We start from the raw sequence: 24330 nt of genomic DNA on the forward strand, positions 1-24330 counted from the left end.
TTAGAATTCAATGAAGCATTGATTCGAGTTTGAATTTGTGCTTGGTTTTATAATGAGAGCCTAAAATTCTTTAAAATGACTCAGCCGCTTTATTAACGATGTTGATATTTCATCGGGAGCCTATCCTCGTATAACGACCGTCGCGAATCGTACGACGTTCAGTAATTCTACCCCAACTGCTTCCCTTCCCTCATTATTTTAGCTTGTCGACCTCCAAACTTACCTGTTTTGCGACAGTTGTGTGCTTCTTTAAATTTAGTCTCACATACTTACAGCGTGGTTATAATGTAACCACTATTGTTACAATTTCTTATATTTCTGTACTTCATTGCGTTACCTACATGTTAATTAATTTTACATATTTCTGTAACTAATTTTATTACTTATTGATTAGTTTATTATTTTATTGTGTTACCTTCATTTGTATCTGTTTGATTAAGTTCTTCTTACTTAACCCTTATGTTCATGTATTTAAGTGCCAATACCTCTTCTTCGTAATTTGGTACCTCATTGTGTTTTCACACTTTCTACCTCAGTAATAGGTTTTAAAGTGGCCATTTCCCATTGTTTGTCTTTATTCGACTTATTTTGGGCATTTTCATCATTGGCAAGTTATTATCATAGTTACCACTTGCTTAACTCTTATTATGGTTTCACTTTTAGCATGTGTTGAGTGAAAGTCGTCTGTTCCTTACTTTTCCTTTCATTTACCTTTTTCGCATTTGGCTCGTTTTAACGTAATTATTTTGGCCGCCCAATAACCAGATTAACAATTTGTGCCTTACTTGATTGATCAAAGAATGTGTGTAGGTGGTTTAATTTATAATTGAATGTTAAGTGTAGCTTGAATTCATAATTAAAATTGATTGAATATTTAGGCACTTGAGTAATTTAATTGAAACTATTTTAAATATCGCTTGGGTGGGCGAGCGAAACTTTTGTTTTCAACACTTATTTACACACTATAATCATAGGTTTGTTATTGCTATTAATAATAGATTACCTATGAGGTGGCCTTACCTATGAGATCCAATTTCATTTCATAACAAAATAATTATCTTTTTTAATCAATCTGTTTTATAGGCTTATTAAATATACTCGAAAAATGCAACAATTCCAGTTACGTTCATTTCGAATTTTGTCAATATTTTGAAGACTTTGATGAGACTAAGTTTTACATAGGGCTCTGTTAGAATATTCTTCTTAACTGTCAACTGCTTTACTTGTCTTATTTCTTATCAGATGAACAGAGATAAATTCCATGCCGATCTACTTTTCTCAACAAAGAATGCAGCCTATTAACGCATAGCTGCATCGTCCTTGCAATCAGACTAAATAGCCATACCCGTTGCGGCGAGGCGAGCGGCCTACCAGGAAGAGAACAACTTTCGTTTTCATACACCTGTCCTGCCACTCTACGAGAACCCTGATATACGATAATGACTCTACAAGTCCAGTAATAAAGGGCACAGTTGTAAAACGAGACGGGGAACGGACTTGCGCCTGACATGCACTTTTTGCTCGCATACGACACCACACTTTAGTTGTTCGATAGTGATTTTGTTATAGGTACTTATTTAATGTCGTGTTGTTTTGTCAGCAACTTACAGCGATTTGACAATTTAGTATTGCCTTTGAAGTATTAATAAAACAGTCTTTTATCAGTATAATTATGTTGCTAATCCAGCTAGATTTATTAGACCAGCTCAATTAGTTGTAAGTATAACAAAACTCACTTTAAATTTACATTAAGGTACTTATTGAATCGTGAAAATTCCTAGCAACAAATTGCAATATTCCAACAAAATAATTAAATTAATGAATGCATAGTCAATATCAAAAAATAATTGTTATCCGACATTTCTACATGGAATCTACTAACTAAACTAATTTAGTAGTTCAACATTTGGAACAACTTTGGGAAGGGGAAAATGTAGGTTTTTGTGGCAAGAAAGTGAGCTACTACAGCTTACGGGTTTTCCAGCTGCTTAAATTTTAACCTAATTATTAAGCTTTAAATCTTGTTTAATCACACTTCAATAACATAATATTACGTTATATAACTTGTATATTATACCTTCGTAATCCTTTTCAAAGTTAGGGTTCCAGATGTTAAACCATGCTCTCATTTTACAAATAACGAGCGTTCAAATTATTCGGGCTCCTTTGTATTCTTTACAAATTTTCCAAATACGTGCAATTTTAACCCGCACCTGTGCAATTGCCAAATGTTTCAAGAAGCAAATCATTGTGCCTGATCTAATTGGGCGTTTCAAAAAGCAAATCATCTGATCTAAATTGCCCTGTATGGTAGCAACCCTAAATTTGCGTAAAGCGAGAGGGGCTTTTGCCTCAAAATGAGGTTTTGCTTTCGCTCACGACGAGTGTGCGTGCACTTAATGCGCGTACGCCGGTTTTCACACGCAAAATTGTGGGTCATATGTTTTGGGAATCTTAGCGTTCCTGATTATGTGAGGAATACAGAAAATAATGCAGTCTCATCATGCTTTGGATAGTTAAAAGGCTTACATTGAAAGAATTTATTTTTTTGAGAAAATGATGGCAAGAATTCTTGATGAAAGAAGCCCGCACGCCACTGGCAATTTCTGCCAGTTTGTAGTTTGTACCTACAGTTAATTATATCATGTAATTTATAAAGTTTCCGTAATTTTATTGATGCAATTCCGTAATTTTTACCTTTCTGAGATTCAATTAATCATTTAAACATTACAAAAAGAACATTACAAGCAGTTACATGTGTCGGTCCCTCCTAATGGTCAATTTACCGACCATAAAGAAAGTATTTGACAGCTGTCAACCGCCAGATCATTACCATTCGTGAACTGACTCTCACTTTTCCTACTTATTTAACTTATTCGGCCTACACTCGCGCAAGACAGGAAAAATTCAAAAAAACTTATTCTAAGAAGTATCGAATTCGTTTGACCTAGATAAGTTTCTTTTAAATGTGTTTAATATCATTAATGACGAAGTAATAAGGAAAGTTCATCCAGTAAACTGAAAAACAAATTCGTTGAACGGACAACATTCGCTTCCAATTCATTAGTATGTCGTTCTTAAAGAAACACATTGGCCAGTGTAAAAACTCCAACTTTAAGACCATAAACAGAATGAAAATAGACCACATAGAGCTTAAAAAGCTCTACACATTCTAAATACACGGGAATGTGTGTCTAATTAAACTTTAGCTTAGTTAATTGGTATTTTATTGGCTACAACTAAAATCTACATAGCACCTGGGTCTTTAACCGTAGCATTTAAATCACATTGGACTTGCTTCTGGGATAATAAACGGATAAATCTAACCGTGTCTGCTTCTAGGGGCTATGATTCGATTGTTATACTAGGCGCTATCAAACTGGTATTTTATCGTGTTATGTCCTCAATATAGATTGCCTCTTCTCATATACAATCGTTATAACATGAGAAGAACAGCTTACACACACACACCTAGATAATGGTTTTGTATTTTCTTTATGCTCTACCTAACCTACAAAAGAAAGTGTTAACAGAAATCTCTTCATACAGCACCTTTTATCTCATCTATTTCTCTTTACTTTCAGTGAGTGCTTAGCCCCTTTTACACCATAAATGTACGTGCCATAAAGTTATAAATAACAAAACATTTCAATTTAAGTATACATAAGACTAATGCCTGTTTTCACCATCAATCCCTAATTTTTAACTGACCCCTTTGAAAACAAAATTCCTGTTAAATGTTACCATAGGGGTCACTCAAAAGTTAGGGATTGATGGTGAAAACGGGCATAAGACTCCTGTTGAAGAGTGTTCTAAAATCATTTTCAGCAGTTTAAGGTCAATTTATAAATGACGCTTGAAATTACGAGTAGTTTGAGTTTATCCCTTTCAAGCAAACGGATTCCCAGGCGTTTCACACCACGTTTCGACCCACGAACCACTCGTGGTGCGAAACGGTCTGGCTGTTCTGAGCCATCGTTCCTATAAACACCATTTCATTGAAGCCGGTGTGGCAATCAACAATTACTGCCCGCCAACCATCCATCACGGGGCACGCGATAACTTTGTCTCATTTGTAGACTATGGCACAGGTACCGTGGGCTGAATGGGGTTTACATGGTACGACGCTTATGGCTTTAGAAGGCGGCATTCTTAGGCGGGACTTCAAGACAAAAAATTTTAAGGGTTTCCACTCGCTTTACAAAGTAAGTAAGCTAATTTTGGAATCTGTCCTTTAAGCCAATTTTGGAAGCTGTCCTATAAGCTAATTTTGGTAGCTGTCAGTTGACTTAGCCTAGGCGCAGGCGCAGACCATTGATTTTTCGTCGGCCAATAGTTTAGTCAGGCAGTTGATCAGTATGGGCATGTATGGAAGTGCGCACATTACGCTGATTCGATTTGGCCGATTCTTCATACAAATTAAAATCGGGCCCAACTATCGGTCAACTAAAAGTCTGCGCCTAGTCTTAGTATCATAAATCAAAAAAGTATTTGTATAGCATAGTCGTTTTATCAAGAAAACATTTTTAAAGGTTTTACTTGGTAATATTTTATGTAAAGTAAAGAAGCTAATTTTTGAAGCTGTCCTATACGTAAGTCAATTTTGGAAGCTGTCCTATGAATCAATTTATGGAGTTGTCAGTTGACTTATTAGCATAAATTAAAAAAAAAATGTTTGTATAGCACAGTCGTGTTATCGGTAACATCTATCTATATTTAATATGGGTGTCAATGTGTGATCACTCGTGTAATAATCACAATGTCTTCGACCATAATAATAATATGGCCTTACACGCCTTTTAAAAAGAGGACATATTTATTTACATCATCATATTCGTCAATCCGTGATCGCACTGTGTAAATCCCACATGACCATTGTAAACTTCTTGGTCAACGCACCAGTTTTTGTTACTTGAACCTTACCCAAAGTTCATAAGGTCCAAAATTCTTTGACGTTTTTAAGTCGAACTCAAAGTTGACACTAAACAGACAGTTGTGAAGTTTGACACTTGTTCGCGTCTGCACTTGTGAATAGCGTTGTGTCAGAGCCAATTACGAAATGTTTCGTCTAATTATGTAGATTTGGTATACTATGGCATTAGGCTGCCGTTCCAAAGATGAGTAAGAGCTACGTAGTTTTAGTCTTGTGCTATGGGTAGGTAAATATGGGTTACCTACACCATATCGAATTACAAATGATCGAAAATCAAAATATCGAACACGTTTCATCGAACGATCAGAATATCGAACGATCAAAATATCGAATGCTCAAAATATCGAACGTTCAGAATATCGAATTTACAAATGATCGAACGATCAAAATATCGAATGATTAAAATATCTAAAAATCAATATAGAGGTTACATTATTTACTTTTTTGGGTGGGTATTTATTTCCTGGCTACACAGAAGTTGCAGCGGTGGGAACGAGAGATGGGACTAGTCCCGTTTATTAACTTTTTTGTAGTTATATAATAGTAAGTATTTAACTATTAAGACTAGTCATAGGACTAGTCGTTATAAAAATCATTGGGGTTTTTGTCCAGCAGTGGACGTCTTAAGAGACCATAAAGCGTTGTGAGCTTTTTTTGCTATCAGGTGGTCTATGCTTGTATTCATATAGGTGATCTATAGCATAGATCACCTGAAACAAAGATGTTCACCTGATAGCAAAAAAGCCTCTTTAAAAGATCCACATCACGAAGAGAAATAATGAAATACCTTTCAGGATATAGATCCTAATATAGCTACGAAACTAACAGAGTTTCGTAGCATCTTTTGGTGGAACACCGGCTTTACTGTGCGGTATGCATTGTGTAACCGTGAATTGTAAAATTAGTCTAATTACTTTCTTTTATTTATGAGCGGCTAATAAGAGTAACAGTAGTTATGATAAATGGAAATTTAATTGTTACGTAAGCCGATGGTCTACTAAATAACACTAATTTGGACAAGTAACTGTCTGAATTGGGATCACGAGATTTATTCTTAACAATGAAATTGCCTAAATTGTGCCATTACTACCAAAATAGTTCTTGTGACTGTCAGTTCACTTCTTCCTCGGTCCCTCACTGATGAGGATCGCGACCACAGATAGTGTTCCTTCACAGACGGGTGGTCATAAGCTGTGTGGACCACGCGATGCAAGCTTCCACCCATCGTCTTTCTCACCGCGTCTGACCATATCGTCGGTGCCCTGCCCCGAGTTTAGTTTGTTACATAGTATGCAATAAAGAGTCTCTACCTATTTATCATTCATCACTTTAACTCTTTTGAATTGAATATTGAGAAAAACTGCACTTAAATACACTCAATTAAACTTACGCCCTACAAAAGCCGTATGTGAATTGAAATCCCTCAACAATGCAGAGTTCAACAGCTTTTCTGTAAAAAAAAAAACAATGAACGCATCCTCGTCTCACTCGTCGAAATTGCACACTCAGCTTGCGTAATTGGTCCAAACATTTTAACATTGGCCAATGCCGCTCTTTACTTCGCAGCCTATTTGGTGCACCATACAATTCAAGGTACAGGCAGCAATAGAAGCTAAATGAAGTTTTTCTTTTATTCATTCATTCTTTGTCACTAATTATTAGCTGTACAATAAAGTCATCCGCCGCTAACTGCGCCGCTATCTGTGTGTTCTTAGTAAAATCTAAGTTTTTATCCAGTACTTAGGACCTTACCAGGGCGCTTATACACGTCTCAAATAGTTAATAAAGGTTTTGGCTGTAACTAAATAAATAAATAAATAAATAAACTTGTTTTGTTCCTGATTGTACCTTGAGCGTATAATGTGAATATTTGTAAGATAGGTAGGATGGCTTAATACCCTGGCTTAAGGTGCAAAATAATTTAGATTTCATGCAATATTTCTCAAATTTATGTTTTAACCTAAAATGTTGGTTAATTCCAGTAATCCATGCAGCGTTTCTAAATAGCAAGAACAATTGATTTATCTACATTCATATTTAGTCTTGCTTTTAGTAAAGGTCATGTGGGCTATGACATATATTTGCATTATTATTAAACTTGTTTGTTTTTGTCTAGTTTATTTTACTAAAACAAAACATAAATGTCAGATTGCTACTCGAATAATGTCATAAGAAGATTACGAAGAGTAATTTTATTACAAGTAATTTTATGTTATTCAATTGTTGTTGTTTGTGTTTTGTTGTTGTCTGTCCAGCCATCTTTGTTTTATTTTTAGAGATTTTTAGTACTTACTAAGTAGCTTCTGCCTGCGACGATCGCCAAACGGTTAGAGTACCTTCTGTACTCGCCACTCTGCCGGGTGAAGCTGGAAAAGCTCTTCAAGCTACCAGCGCGCGTCCCTTAAAAAAAAAGCTTCTGCCCGCAATTTCACGCTCACTTGGGACTCTCAAAGAAAACATTTTTAAGGCGATTATAATCCTTTGATATCCAAAGCAATTTCCAAAATAAAATAGTAAACCAACCTTTTAATATTTTTGACATTTATGACTTTATGTTATAGCTGTTTTCGAAAAATCTTAATGATATTTTAAAGATGCACGTGTTTTCACTGCGTTTAAGGAAATATCAATAGCTGTATTTTTTGACGCACACGTGAGTATTCTAAGAATAGATAGGTATTAGGTAAGCCGGTTTTGACTGCATCAAAATTTATGAATTTTCCTCGTGTTTGTAGTAACTTTAGTTTTGTAGACCTATGAAAATAACTACTACTTCAAAGATAATTTTATTTAAAAACTTACGAATACTTGAAGTGTTGTAATGTGAATAAATTCATTTCAATGATCAAGAAAGATCAGATAACCAAAACACTCGTATAGTTGTCCAACAGTGAACCATGCCAGCTATGATATTGTTAGGAGGGCGCTACAATGAATACTGGATTATTAGCCTTGCCACTTGACGTTTCAGAAACGTTTGACTATACACTTGTTGATATAGTTGTTCTTTTTTTATTTTTGACATTTCAAAAACATAATTTTGCGCAGACATAAATCAGTATTTCTTTGCTTTTTCCTTTCGCCATACGTTCATGGAGTTATGATAATTACGAAGTTAGAGGAGCTTTGCTAGACTTGCAATCATGTAAATATAGATAATGCAATGACAGCGTTTAGAAGGGTACGGTATGCATTCATGATCGACTTTTGTTGCCTTGATGGCTTGACTTAATAAGTTCTAGTTTTTTCTTAAGTTAATTACTTCATTTAAAAGAAATAATTGTAGGTATGACTTTAGAATTGGATCGTTATATATATGTATTTTTATTAACTAAGTATTACCCGACTACGGAAAAAAATCAGGGCTTATTCGACGACTCCTATTGTTAAAGTCGATGAAAATTTAACCAAATGTTTCTCGTACTTAATTAGTTTATGCGCTATGGAGCAACGCACGTAAATAATACAAACCAGACACAGGTTGACGTGATATTCTTCTCATTTTATTCTTTTCTCATTCTCTCTCCATCCACATTTCACCACAAAATAAAATAAAATACGTTTATTTCGAACCAGGGTCCAAAGCGCTTTTTTGATAACTAAAGTACTGAACAGATAGGAACTGACCTGCATCTACACACGATTTTATGTAGGTATGTAGGTATCTATGTAGTGGAATAAAAAAGACAAAACGAAAGACATCCATCATCATTCACTCAGATATACTTCAGGACGTCCGTCTCGCGGCCTCAAATATATCGTTACAAATGTCAAGGAAGGTCTAGACTGTATTCGAAGCAATAAGTCTAAGGTCTCATTAGTAGAGTCCGGGCTAGACATAAAACTACTTCCTTCTTTCTACGCATACCACAGCACAAAAACTGTAAGTTTTCGTAGCAAAATAGGTCCTATTACGACTGGAAATATGCCTGTTTAGCTTGAAGTGTTCTTGTGTTACCAGTTGTCCTTTTGGCTCATTCTACAAAGGAGTGACAACTATAGAGTCGCGTGCGAGACTAGTTACAAAAGTGTAGTGCGAGTCGTGACGCGTATCGAGACATTTACGACTATGTCGCCAATGTCCGCTCCCTTTACTAAGGGCAAGTGCAGGCGAGCGACAAAATCTCAATGTTATGCAGACAAAGACTAGCTATAAATACGAAAAAAGTAACTTTTAGAGACGTACGTCGTACACATTCAGAAACGTTTTACTGTTAAAACTGGCCAAATGTCTAATTCTTCTGAAACATCAAAAAGTCCCAAGCATAGATTCAAACTATTATCTAAATTAGTAATAATCTAATTAGTTGTTATCTAAATTAGCAATTTTCTAAAAATGCACAAAAACTTAAAAATCTTGAAAACGGTGATATTTTTATTACGGTCAAAATTTGATATTAGAGAGACCATGGCGCGGCCTATCGATTGTTATAGGATTTTATCCATTGTTTTGGGGACTGTGTAATGAATTTTAATTTAGAACAAACATAAATTTCTGTGATGGGGCTGGGTGTTACTATGTATAATATGTATTTATTTACAAAAAAAAGTATTTATTTGTTTATATCCGTTGTCTAGTACCCATAGTACAACCTTTGCTTAGTTTGGGACTAGAAGCGTAGTGAAAAATATCCAGGAATGTTTATTTATTTTTTAAATTACAAGCTGCATATTTAATTATCATTACTACATTTTATTTCGGTTTATCTCCATTTCCTATAACATTTTGTGACTGATAAACTTTATATCAGTCTCAAGACTGTACTCGGCCTTACTCTCCGCCTCTCACGTATCAAACGCAAAGTGCATAGCAAAGGTCAGGAGGGATGCTCAAGGCTGCTCCACTTGCGGTGATATAACGCAATGCAATTACTTCGAATGCATGAATAAAACCATCTTGTTTTCGCTGAGTACGTATATACAACATCTTGTTGTTTCTTCGACTTATTCTATAGAAGGCAAACGACAAAATACCTTATTTTTATTTCATTACGCTCATTACTGAATGACAATTAGCTTTCAATTTTTGACGTCACTGAGAAAAGACTGCATTAGAGATTGCTTTTTCATCTGTAGCAATATTTGTTTTTTACTTTTTAAATTCGTCGTGTTTTCCGTAATGAAAAACTCGCTCAGAGGTTTTATTGATTTATTTGTGCCTTTGCTTGTATTCTATATTCGAAATTTAAAAAGTTTCAAAGAGTTATTTATTAGGTCAATCTGTTACAAGCGGCCAGTGTTTGAAGAAAAGGAAACCGTCCAAGGCAGCCTCAGTTGGCAGAACGAGATCTAATCTGTGATATTAATGAAAAAGGGATACTTCAAGGACTCTCACAAAATATAGCGAGCGGGAGATTTATTAAGGGACGACATTTAGGATAAAAAAAGTCAAAATAAATTAAGATAAATTGCGTTAAATAAGTGCGTAAATCAAAATGACTTGGTTCTCAATTAAATTAAAGTTCTATTTTTTACGAATTTAAGCACTACTAAATAGCATTTGCATTAAAATTAAATATAATTACTATGTAAATTCCAATCGACTTGTCTTAGAATGTAGGCTACAGTAACTTGACCCTGCAAGGCCGTTGTAAGCTGTTACCAAGGTATGTAGAGTATTCAATAAGAATGCAGTTTGAATTTTAATTGTATATTATTAAGGTCGAAAATAGATTTTTGATATTTGCATTGAAGTTATGCGGAATCAAAATCATTTCGCAGAATGTAAACATGTTTATTAACCACATTGGTGCCCCTAGTGCAGTGATTTTGTATTTTTTAACAATATTAAATTTTTTGTCGGCCTTTACCAATCACTGATTTTGAACAAATTAATTTCTGCTACTTTAACCCGTTCGCTGCCATAAACTTCAAGGCTTGCGGTCTGTATAGATTAGACTGTGTCTGTAGGAAAAAGTGTTATATTGATTAAATAAGTGATTTTAAATAAGTCTCATTCCTTCCATTCCACTAATAGAAGCTATGTCCTAAGTAGAAGTCTAGATAAAGTAAATTGATAGCTATTTTTGATAAGAGAATAACAAAATATGGCACTGGAGCTATAAAAAATTAATATTTTACTCTAAAACCATTTTCATTGGTATAAGAGACTAACGGGCCCACGCGAATTGCTAGGCACGCCTCCGTTAACCGAAAATCACCAATCACGACAAACTGAATCGTGTTCTATTGTAAAAGAGCAAGGTCTATTTTGCATAGTCAATTTCACCGACCTTCGCCTGTTTGCAATTTGCGTTTGGCCATATATGGTCCGATGCATTATAATGCAACTCAGTAGTATGATCGTTGGTTGCTCAACATATCGTGATTAAGCTCTGAAGTTATTGGGTAAGGATCGTTATGGTAGCACTCTATAAGACCAATAGCGTAGTGATTTGTTAAATTGTTTAAGTGTGAGAGGTTAAAAGTTCGACTCTCGAACTCTGTTAGCAAAGGCACGCTTGAGCCTTCAAACTTTGAAGTTCAAAGTAAGCTTAGGGACTACTTTAACGATGCCACAGTTTAAAGTTTATTTGAAGATAAACAACAATTAATTAAATCCTCTGGTAAAAAAGATTAAAGCTTTTTTCTGTTCCTAATCAGTTCTTTAATTATTTTTTTCAATCATCAGCTTAATCCCTTTCAAGGATATTTAGAAGTTCTAATTTAAGTGGATCGCGAAGTTCCTTTATCTCAGACCTTTCAATAATTTACTGCCACACGGTCCAGAACGGGGTAATAAACTGACCACCAATAAAAGTATTTTTAGGTATATTTTGGGAGACACGTCCCAAAAAAAGGACAGCGAACTGGTTAACAGGTACGAAAGTTTAGTTATCTCAAAATCCCAAAATTAGAATTCCAGAAAGAACTAAACCGTGAGCCACCAGTCGATTCAATACAGAAGACATTTTTTTTATAAAATTTTGCATTTGGTTAAACGTTTGCGGATTCTTTAAAGCATTTGCAAATAATTTTTATTTTTAAATAACTCTTCATTTTGTATAAATCTTGTACTTACCTACTAACAAGACCGGACATTATTACCCAATTTATTTTAAAACTCAACCACTTTAATATTAACCCAAATTATAAAACCACTGTCATTAAACGCGAAACGCACTCTGCGTAATACTCATGAAGTTATGAGTCGTGATTTTGCCATAAGATACATCAACGCGCAGAGTTGCTATGGTGGTGACCGTAAGTGACCACCACAGCTCATCGTGACAAAGGATGGCAACATTACTTAGCTTCATAAAGGTAGCAGGAAAGCGGGTGATGGGGAAATCGTTGGGGGAGGCCTATGTTCAGCAGTGGACATCCTGTGACTGAAATGATGATAATTACTTTAGCTGTAGCATCTTAATTTAACTATAACTAAAAATATAACTTTATCAATCTTAATCAATTTAGGTGTTATATTTATTCAATTTTGACCAGTATTTCGGCACACAAGAACGTCAAAGATAATAAAAAAGGTAGCCCTAAAGATGAGGCAATATTTTTTTTAAATACGCATTTAAATTGTTGTTTTTACTTAATAAACGATATTAAATACCTATCACATGACTGAGTCAACCTTTTTTTTTCATTAAAAGCCAAGCTGTACCTTCCTAGAGCGCGTTTACTACAATTTATTTTATCTTTAACTGGTTATTATAGTATTTAACACCTCTCTCAAGATGTTTATCGAAAATATTTCCTAGTTGTCAATGGTGAGTCATACAAGAAGCGCTCTGAATACTTTTTTCTGTATTTTTATACTGTCTGTGCTCGCTATCAGACAAAAGGGTGTAGGTTATCGTTTAGCACAGTTGCGCGGCAAAAATGCAAAGACATCCATCCACGTTAAAATATTAGCTTTGTCAATCTTTGTCATAACTCGACCACAATATTGACAACTTATCACAATTAACTAAACCGCTTGCCTCAATTTGTACAGAAATACTAACTACTGGAAGAATACTCGTATAGGATTGAACATAGGCTACCATTAAAAAAACATAACCCTCCTTCTGGCGCAGTCGGGCAAAAAAGGATCTGTACATTTATCAAAAGTAAGTTTGTCCAATTCCATCATATTTTATCCACGGCAAAACCACTGTAACAATAACATAACTGTGAATGTGATGTAATTTTCAATGGCCCAACAAACCCTTTTCAAGGCGATCTTGAAGTTCTAAGATTGTTCTAAGCACAACATTAGTCCTTGAGGGCTACAAATGTGTCTTTTAGAAGAACCGCCGTAGAATGATTAAGCATGACAGAGCCTTTGCGAATAAGTGCAAAACTATGTACAGTTAGCGCAAAAATATCTGCTTGCACGACGTTTTCAACCTGTTGCATTCGCTTCGCTCCACTAATTTGTCTTCGCCAAGCCTCCTAAAGTGCCGGAAATTATAGTTTTCCAACTTTAAGGCAATTCACTTTTCTGCATCATGTTTGATAAAATTACATTATTAATTATTATAGTATAGTCACAGCTGCATAGGCCCATATTGTAAAATGGCAGTAAAATATTAGAATATTAAGAGAATACTCAGATTGGTTCAAACTCTAGAAATCTACATAACTAAAATTTTAACCAGTTACGCTTAAGTTTGAATGCACTTGTGAGCTTCTTAAGAAAATTCATATTAAGTACCTATCTTTAATACATAATGCAGATATTTTCGCAACCGACTGTACACTAACGAGCACCATTCACATACGGCAACACCGATCAACAATGTGCTAGATTGTACCAGATCATACCTAGTTATAGTATACAAGTTAGGGAAAGCTTAGGGGCAATGCACATGGTCGTATAATTTAGTACCTATTGGGTGTATTGAATGCAGGCTTAGTGCTATAGCGTTATTCAGTTAAATCTTGCAACACGGAAGTATTTATAGGGCAAGTAGGTTGCCTAGGTACTTTACCAACACTGTAAGAAACCTTTTCAGATGTAAAAGTAAGAGATAGTTTAAAAAAATAGTCCTAAGAATAAGCTTATCATTAATAATAAATTGGCTTAAGGAACTGGATAAAAGCCGGGAGATTTTAAAAACTTCATTCAACTCAAAGTAAGAAATACAAAATCCTATCTAGAGCAATCTCAGGTTTCTCCAGGTCTTCGGTGCGGTGGTTAAAATGATATTTTTTATTACTTATCAAATCTTTATTAAGATGATATCAAAGTGTGTACAATCCTTTAGCGAAAGCATGTTACTCTCATTATGACATGAACTGCAAAGATGGACAAAGAAGCTAATGATCTACCAATGTGAAAGTTATACAAGGAAAAGTTGATAAGCAAGCAAACTAGCCGACAGAAATACACAAGTACTCGTATATTTTAAAATCATAACTAAGCTTTTTCTAGATTGCCAAAAAATAAAACCTTACTCCACAGGACAGGTAATGCCTAGTGTGGAGGTCAGTATCTTTGTGTTGTATTAATTAATCTGACAATAAATATTTTCATTATTTCTTCTTTCTTTCATTTACATTGGAAAATTTGGTCACAATTAGACAACCTATTTACGTATTCCATCATCACGGGCAATGATTGAAAGAAAAGCTCATAGCCCAAAACTTTCCTGAAGAGCTTGTGTACAGTTTGCCATTTTCCTTAAAGCTACCGATAGATCAGTGATCAGAATGGTCACTCAGTTGCTTTGTGGTCAATTTTAATATCATTATCATCATTTCAGCCATAGGGCGTCCACTGCTGAACATAGGCCTCCCCCAATGATTTCCATGTCGACCGGTTGCTAGTGGCCTGTCCAGCGCTTTCTTTCTACGTTTATGATGTCGTCGGTCCACCTTGTGGGTGGACTTCCCAATTTTAATATGCAAAATAAAAAAAAATGCAATAATTACATACTATTCACACATACTAAGTTATTAAGACCATTTAACACACATTCCTACGCCCGTATTCACAAACGATGCTTGCTTATATGAAGCAGCAAATCGAACGCACGGCGTTGAATAGAGCTCTGTGATTGGTTCGTGTGTCACACTGTGCGTCCACGCGCACTGTGAGACCTCATAGTAATGTTTGTGAATACGGGCGTTAGATAAGTATGTTTTGTTCTATTATCGTTCGTGACATCTGTTACTATTTTTAGCAACAATCAACTCAAAATGATGCAAGTTAAAAATAAAACCATAAATCAACAATAATGACGTATATCATCGCCACCATTACAACTTTTTATGCTTTCCACTTCTGCAGAAACGAGCGTATCTACTCTCGATTTCGTTCACGAAAGCGAACACGTTTTGATTACTGTTATTTGGTTGCGATTTCTGAAACGTTCGCTACACGATTTTAATTGACTTTCGCTTTTCGAGTATTGTTAGATTTATTGTTATTATTTGCAGCGGTTATGCGTAGGATTTTTATGGAGATTCGTGAACTGTCTTACCTAACATAGGTATTTAAACTTTTTAAACACTTTTTTTATGTAAATACTCAGTCTTACACATTATACAAATGCCTTGATCAATACGTTCAAGCACCTAGCATTGTGCTGAGATTTTGAACCTCTAACTTTTGAATAAATATTATGTAGACTAGCTAGACTTATCAAAAAAAAATCACAGTTCGGATCAATATCCCTACTTAATGTACACTAAGTAGGCATATTTACTCGGCTGCAGTTCCTTTAAAAATAGCATTACAGTTAGTCTTTAAGCTGTAATTCTTATTTAACAACATCATTATTACTACTGCATTGATTTTCATTACAGTAAATAGCCCTAATGACCTATCGAATACGTTTTATTTATCTACTAAAATAGTAAAACATTAAAATTACTATAATCATTACCAAACTTCAGCTCGTAATAACATTAATAGTGACATTGACTTCAAAAATTAAGTACACGGTTAAAGATAAAAGTTCTTTAATAAGGTGATTTCGCAAAGTACGAGTAAATAGACATGCATGTTTCAATTACAATGATTTAGTGCACGCACATTCTGATATTTTGGATAACCCTGATTATGCGGTTGGTTTCAAAACTTTTTGCTAAGTTAACGGTCTGTTTAGAGTTGGAGTCCGCTGTTGATAAACAGCCAATTGTTTCGTATGAAAAAAGACAGTAGTGGAGTTACAGCATAACAACATTACCTAACTAAACAAACGAAAAGAAAACAAGTGACATTGCAAGAAAGACTAAGGCTGAGTTGCACCACCTATCTTTGACCGTAACTATAATAAATAAATAAATAAATATCCTTATACATTTTACACTGCGCTTCTAGTCCCAAACTAAGCAAAGCTTGTACTATGGGTATTGGGTACTAGACAACGGATATAAACATACTTACTTTTTTTTTTTGTAAATACATACTTATTATACATAGAAAACACCCAGTCCAATACAAACAAATAATATTATGTTCATACACACAAATGTTTGTACTGTGCGGGAATCGAACCCGCTACCTCCGGAATAGTAGCCCGTTTCGAACCACTACACCAAACGGCCGACAAATGACGATAACCGGTGTTTTTTGTATGGAGTTTGACAGATTTTTGACGTTTTTCAAAGTTAAAGTAAGATGGTGCAACCCAGCCTAAGGATTGATAGTGCATCTACAAGTTTGAAACCTAATATTCATCTTCTTGTTATTTCATGAATTTCTAAATCTGCTGCACTTTTTTCTCGCTCGCTGCGAGCCCTACTTTGTTGGGTATTTTAAAATACTGTAGTATCAGATGTTTCTAAATTCACATGAGTCTCTAAGTACCTATTGTCACATTGAATAAAAATCTTTTGTCTGTTACAAACCCAGTTAGTAACATAATACGGAACAACAAAAAACCTTTACAATAGCAGTTAATTATCTCGATCACCACCAACACCCAATCCGCAGAATCCTCAAGCAGCTCACACATCAAGTGGTTTACTAGAGCGTGTCGTTGCGCCCGATGTCGCCCGCTTGCGACACCGTTGCCACACGAGTATTAATATCTAAACTTTGGTAATCTTGGCTTACAAAGAACATCCTTGGAGGTGGGTGTATCACATAAGGTTCGGCCAAACCAACGCGATCACACGCGGCGTGCAGCGATGGCGATCAATACATTTAAGTTATTAATATATTTGCAAACTTGTTAGTGTCAGCGTTTGTTTAGTCCAGAAGTAGGAGCGTTAGACCCTCGACTCGTGAGTTCTGGATTCTAGACTCTTAAGGGCTTAGAACGCTCGCGATAAAACAAGGAGTGTTTAAATTGCAAAAAAAATCGATAAAGCAAATTACCCAAAAAGACTAATGAAGTCCTCGTACGTAGTATCTACAGGTTTTAATCCTGACATTATAATAAATCTTTATAATATTTGCTTCCTCAGATCAAACTTAGATATTACCTCATGTAAGATAACATCTTGACGTTTAGACAAAAACCCGATGCATGCCGATCTTATTCATTCCAAGAAATCCTTATCAGTAATTTAAATTTAAAAGCTCTGACATATATATTTTTTTCAAACAAATAAATAAATGTAAGTACAACAAAACTAACTCTGCCATTTTTATTGTCCTCAGGAACATATACAAGAAGTGCTGGATAAATGGACTCAAATCGACGATGAGATCTGGGCGAAGGTGATAGTGTTCGAGAAGAACAGACGCGTTGCCAAAGCGTATGCGCGTGCGCCCGTACTCACTATCAACGGCTCAGATGACGGATTTGACGGCATGAGGTAAGGATATACCATTAATGACCTTAACTTAATGGGATGGCTCAAACTTGGAGTGCAAGTTAGTGTGGTTTTGTTCCCCAATCGACAAAGCACATGATGTCGTGCCCTGCGTGCCCAAACCATTGCACGCAGGAAGATTTAACGAAGGCTACTGACAACGCCACTCTTGTGGCGGAGTTTTGGGCTGACACTGAGATTTGTTGTCGACACGAGAAGAAGATGACCTTAAAGTCCTTGTAGACGAGCAAAATTCTTCAATGATAAGCAATTTAGTCCCGTTGGTAAGGCTTTTAAAGTCTTCCTGGCTAGCTACCACCATATTACCTTTGACTGTTACTTAAGTACTAGTATTTTCGGCAGTTGAAAATTGCCAGTTCCTCTGTAGTTAAATATTCTGGGTGAAACTCGCTTCCACCTTCGGCCTAATTGATCATCATCAGGAGCGATGCGGAAAAACTTAAATGAATAAATATTTGCTCGTCTACAAAGCTTTTGATCCAAAGCATGTTGATATGTGACGATGCAACGTATATCAATTTGTGTAAGTAGTATAGAGTAGAATACAATGTCGAAATGGCATCGCTTAGCGCAATTTGATCCATTTTGTTTGTGTAAGTATTTGCGACATGTTGCATTGCATTGGTGTATTTTAAAGCTTAGAACATTCTTAGTAGACACAGAAAAGGCGTGCCCATTTTATATTTTTTTAATTAGTAATTTTTTAGTTACGATTTCTTTCAATATCAATGTTTTCTTTTTCACCCAACTTTTGCGTGTTCTTAACGGCTTTTAAAATCTCATTAACTAATTTCGAAAATCATTTACAAAATCATCAACAGCTGATTCATTTTGATAATTAAGTTTTATGGCCCAAATTAAATGAATTCTTGTTGAAAAACTGAAGATAATTGAGACTTGAAAAAACATGAAAAGCGAATTTAAATTATTTAAAATCATACAAATGGAAGCAATACTCAACAACATTTTGGACGCATTAATATGGTAAAAATCTGTGGGTGGGAACGGACGTGTCACTCGATTTCTGGTGCAGCAACTACGCCTTTCCTAACTAAGATGCAAAATAGCCTGAGTTTATGATTAAAACTATTAAACTCATAAGATTTAAGTACTTCGGTAAATTCTATATCATTATCTAGTTGAGTCACCTTAAATTGGACTTAACTGTAACTTTCGAAATCTTCATACTTAATAAATACCTTATCGGAAAATCTAATGAGTTCACAAACCTATAATTTAAGCAAAATCATCTTGGAAATGATTCAAACGAACCACTTGGTAAAATTGCCGACACCAATTGCTGATTATTTAGACATGTGCTAACTAGAAACGGTATGAACTTGAACTTTATTGGTAAAGATTTATTGGTCATCAAAATAAAATTACCAAACGATTAACATGTCAAACAACTACCTCAAGTTGACCTGTAGTTACATTGGTTGAGCAACTGCCATAATTAAATCGGGTATCGATGTATTTGCACACGGTTGGCCAACACGACTTAAGTCACTTTCACTACCGATAAGCCAAGTATCACCTTAATCTAGTGCTAATTTGTTTCTTTAAATAAACTGATGGAGTATTCAAGGCCGAGTGGGAATTAGGTTACATGCATCAGGAATCTATTGACTTAGATTTTTTGACGACCTTTTCAGTAGTTTCTTTAAAATATGTGGAAACCTTTAACAGAAAACTAGCTGTCCCAGCAAACGTTGTTTTGCACCTAGAGATATGAAAAATAGTTGGTCTATTTAAAAACTAGACGTTACTTTAGCCTACAGAATCGAATGAAATCAACATCACTGATTTATAGACCCTCAATCATTCATTGTAACTCTGAACCGGTGTTGAAGCGCATTTTTTAGTATGACTCAACAATCTTTATTAAGTACAAATTATTAAGTTGTTACAAAAAATTGCGTTACTACACCGGTAGCTTTCACTATCACATTCGCTAGCTCGAATCAAAATCTCAGTCCGTTAGCAGGTGAAACCAGCAACCTTGCGCATGTCACGCTCCGTTGAGCCCGTATCTTTTGTTAATGCTTCAAATTTCAGAAATGTAACTAGCCCAAATCAGTAATGATTAGAAATAATTGCAAGACAGTTTGTTGATAGACAGTGATCAGTAACAGATCGGGTTTAGTGCTTCGAGTAAACTAAAGATACTAAATATTCTTCTACTGGAAATTGGTAAAGCAATGACAATTATTCAAGTTACATAAGCTCTAAATGGAATAAACGTTGAAGATGCCACATTCATTAAAGCCATTACGATTGATACGAAACTCAAGGTCAATTAAAAAACCAAAAGAAATGTAACATACGATCGTGATCAAGATACCGATGCAATTACACTTCACGGTCAAAGCTAAAATAATTTCTATGCAAATGTTGAATAGGACGCAATAAAAATCAAAGCGATTGTCGAAACTCTTGACGAGGGGAATGTGTTGAACAATTAAATTGCCAAATACATGTAGAACAATAATAAATTAAAGTTTGTTTGTGCCGATAAGCCGTACGTATCACGACAACGTGACTCCTAACAGGTAACGTAGGTTGAACAAATCTAGCTCATTCGTGATTTGAATTGCGCAATGGCAATTATAAAGTTGCTGTTGGGAAATGATTTAGTTGAACCGGCAACACTGCACTTATGATAAACTCAGTGACAGGTAAAGATTGGCCGACGTCGTCTGGTTCAATTTTTCGTGACAGCTAATTGCATAGTCCAGATTTTGAAATCTAATTACTTCCTTTGGCTTTACCATGCTTTACTTTCCGTTTATAAAACTTATATCTCATGGAATAAGACTCAGAACTCGAAAACAGTTAATCCCCTGTCAAATACCTGTTTATGCCACGTCATTTGCAAACTCGTTTTCATTTTTGTGGTTTCTCAGCAGTTTTGGAGTTCATTAATAAAAGGTGCATAACCTACATCAGGTAAATCCGACGGTTTAAGTATTTTCGTACCCTTTGCTCATGCTGAATTGAGCTCAAGGATATTTACCTGCTTTCGTCGAATTGCTTCTTGTAAAATTCTGCATTGGCTGTCATTTTTATCTTAACAGTAATAAGAAGTAGGCAGGCATAATATAATTTTTAGTTGCCCATAAAAAATTTAAAGTAGTTCAGGTCGCTATCTTAATTACACGTTTCACTGTCTAATAATTATGGTCGAAAACAGTTCAATCAATTACAAGCGATGATCATCATTAGCACTTTCATAAATTAGTTTTAAAACTTTCCATTCTGTTTGTAGATCAGAATAATGAGGTGGCTAATTATGAAGTATTTGCAAATAACAAAGCATAAGAGAACGGTGCACTTGATTTAATTTGACAGAGATTGATTGTCCCACACCATTCAACATTCAACAAAGAGATAAATTCGCTAGTAGTATAAGCAAACAAATGAGATAATAAGCTTATTTGGAACAGACACGTGCCATAATAGCCTTTAATAGGCTTAGTGTATCCGGCCTATTAAGTACCTGTTAAGACCGAGGCGACTTTTGCAACTCTTAAAAATGACTCCCGTTATGAGGTCGTTTAGACAAGCGGTTAGTTACAAGAAGGTTGACTCGTTAAGATACCCACAAAAAACTCAATGAATTATTCTATGAATGTGTTGATAATAAGCTTTAGCCCATTCATAGTGGGCGCTTATTTGAATTCATACTTTGATCTGCAAAAACAATTTAGCTGCAACTTGGAGCTGCAACAATTCCGAAATTAGACAAAGATACATTGCATATTATGATAGATTGTATCTTCAAGGCTAACTCCTAATAAGACGTTTATACAATTACAATAACTTATTGTGTATGAACAATTTTGTCTACGGTTAGAGTAAAGAAAATTCAAGTCGTTGTTTAGTATAAGAGCCATGAGATTAGAGTTGAGAATGTTTAGTTGCGATTCTTCAATAAGTATAATAATCCGCACGGTTTAAGCGAAGCACTAGAAATACAATCAAATACATTACAAAGTATTATTAAAAGGTCAAATAAGTATAAAAGTATCCACACTTCACGGGCGGTCACCACCAAAGGGCAGACGAAGATGAAAGTGGAATATTCACAATCACAATGACCAAATATCCATACAATGTATGAAGAATAAGCAAACAGTGTCAAGTGCTCAATGGAGGTACGTCGATCGTGCGCACGTGTTTTTTTGTTGCAGTTAAAATATGATTGTATTAAAATAAAAACTTTTACCATTCAAATCAATATTTGAGTACCTTAGTTCTCGCAATGATCGCACGAGTCACGAATGTGAACGTGTCGAGAATTGTAGTTGTATCTACGAGTGAATACCTATTGAAAAAATATTCTGAACTCTACTTTAAAAGTGGGAAAAAAAACTTACGTAAATTAAAACAACTGAACTGAATAAAAAGATCCAAAATTACTTACTTCTAAAAAAAATTTAACGCCGTAAGTATAATATACTATTATTATATTATTATTTGGATACTGACTTCCAGAGATGTAAGACCTACAAAATTTATAGGCTTACATTATTGTGGATGTGCCTTCAAATTTAATCAAATTAGCGTTTTGACATGCCTACGAGCAGTAAACTACCCCTCTTAATAAAAAAAAAATAATCCAAAAACTTCTATAAGTAAGAAATTGTTGGCATATTTTCTCTATTTACGTTAAAAATTCACTATAATTTTCTTCATCTATCATCTTTATTTTCTCCACTAACGTTCAAAAACGTCACAAATCCCAATCGCGCGCCCTAGCGTGTCGATTGCATCTGTGCGCGCGCAGCCGCGTAATGACACGGAAGTATCTTTGCATAGCAGATCATCGCCGTACTGTCTCCTTTAGAATAGGGCTCCTACAAATATTTAAATAATTTTACTCAAAGTATTCCAAAATAAACGTTACAAAATTAAGTGAAAAAAATACGCCACAACGCAAAAAAACAATGTGCAAAGGGCATTTAATTAAACTTTTGAAAGCATTTTGAAATTTTTAGAAAACAAAAACATTAATTTGCCAGTCAATTTACTTGAATGCTGTGCTTTTTCCAGTCGACGCACTGCGTAAATCCTTGTAATCTAAAAAAAGATTTTTATTCCTCACGATTTTCGAATTCATTTTGATTTCGACGCCTTAAGAAACTTCTGAACAGCCCATAAAATTGTTGTTAATCTGATTTCAAAGCAGACCAGTAAAATAAACACTTCTCATAATTGGAACCTCGGGGACTTCGCTCTGAACCCTTTCTATCGATGAAATAAATATTCGCCAATTACTTTTCCCCGCGACTGTACTCTAGGAAGTGTCGCCTATGTTCCCTAGCTTTTTATCAGATGCACACATACGAAAATCGGCATTTTAATGGGACTTGGCCACTCTTACACCAACATTTAATTAGTGCAGATCCAGAGAACATGGTGCCACATTTTCTGATACACGGCGCTGACTTATGCCCACTATATACGGTTTAAAATCGTCTGAATTATCTTGAAACATTACAGGAACGAACAATAAAGACAGTACATTCCCTTGGTAATAATTAGGACTTGTTTCAGGACGTCTGATAGGGAAATGGCTGGCCAGGAGTTAATTTCGAGGAATTAATTGGATATATCTTGTAGGAAGTGGTGGCGCACTAGTTGGGTTCGTTTTGTTGCTGTCAAATCTCTGGGATGGGAAAAGGCGGGGGAGTTAAATTACACGTCATTTAGGTCAATTACAAGTGTGTGTGTAGGTTTCACTTTGCATAAAATTAACTAACAACTTCAGCACTTTCTTAGCTGTACCAGCTGTATAATTAATAGTTTTACGACAGCTATTTTAATACGATTGATTTATTTGTGACAATATAACTTAATTTTCCTAACATATAACAATTATTTTCAATTTTATTTAATTAGAAACTTTATGAATTTAATAATTTTGACAAGAATTCGCTCACGAGCAATTTAACTTTATTTTTTGCACTTCATTTATACCTATGTCCTTCATTATTTTCTTTTGATTCAATTCTGAAGTCCACACAACTAAAATCGCGGGAAAAATCTGTATAAGGTAAGCCCATAAACCAAATTGTACATTCTGTGCCTCGTATCTTACTTAAAAATAATAAATATCCTCAAACCGACATCGAATTGGTGCGTTGTCACAAAAACAGAGGGAAATTGTGAAAAAGCCGACTTATAAATACAACCAATGTCACTGGTTAAGGTTTACAATCGTTCTATTTGCAGGCCAAAGAATGGGGCCCTGTCGCTTGGGTATCAGTAAAAATAAGTGAAATGTCCACGCTTTGTATGAAGGCATGAATGAAAAACTGTACACGTATAACGTACAATATAGAAAGTACATTGATTGTATTATGATTATAAATATTATTTTAACTCTAATAACAACTGTAGCAGTAATAATCGTTGTTGATGGTCACCATTCCCATGTTTCTGTTTGTGCACTTTTCATAGAACTTTTTAAATTTTTAAATATTCTTGGACATTTTGCACTGCGCTTCTAGTCCCAAACTAAGCAAAGCTTGTACTATGGAGTATGGGTACTAGACAACGGATATAAACATACTTAAATACTTTTTTTTGTAAATACATACTTATTATACATAGAAAACACCCAGTCCAATACAAAAAAATATGTTCATGCACACAATTAATGTTTGTAC

At 35.0% G+C, this 24330-nt stretch overlaps 1 protein-coding gene across 3 annotated transcripts in view; it reads left to right on the forward strand.

The window, feature by feature from the left end:
* exp (expansion) overlaps positions 1-24330 on the forward strand; it is a 104264-nt gene that overhangs the window by 15792 nt on the left and 64142 nt on the right. For all 3 annotated transcript variants that reach the window (XR_003657032.1, XM_028323542.1, XM_028323541.1), the window contains exon 2: positions 17481-17638. Coding sequence is in view for 2 of the 3 variants with exons in the window: in XM_028323542.1 (XP_028179343.1) it covers positions 17481-17638 (158 nt within the window). In the remaining variant the exon portion in view is untranslated. The remainder of the gene's footprint in view (positions 1-17480; positions 17639-24330) is intronic.

Source organism: Ostrinia furnacalis, unplaced genomic scaffold (genome assembly GCF_004193835.3).
Source record: "Ostrinia furnacalis isolate ACB-3 unplaced genomic scaffold, ASM419383v2 OfSCF0641, whole genome shotgun sequence".
NCBI lineage: Eukaryota > Metazoa > Arthropoda > Insecta > Lepidoptera > Crambidae > Ostrinia > Ostrinia furnacalis.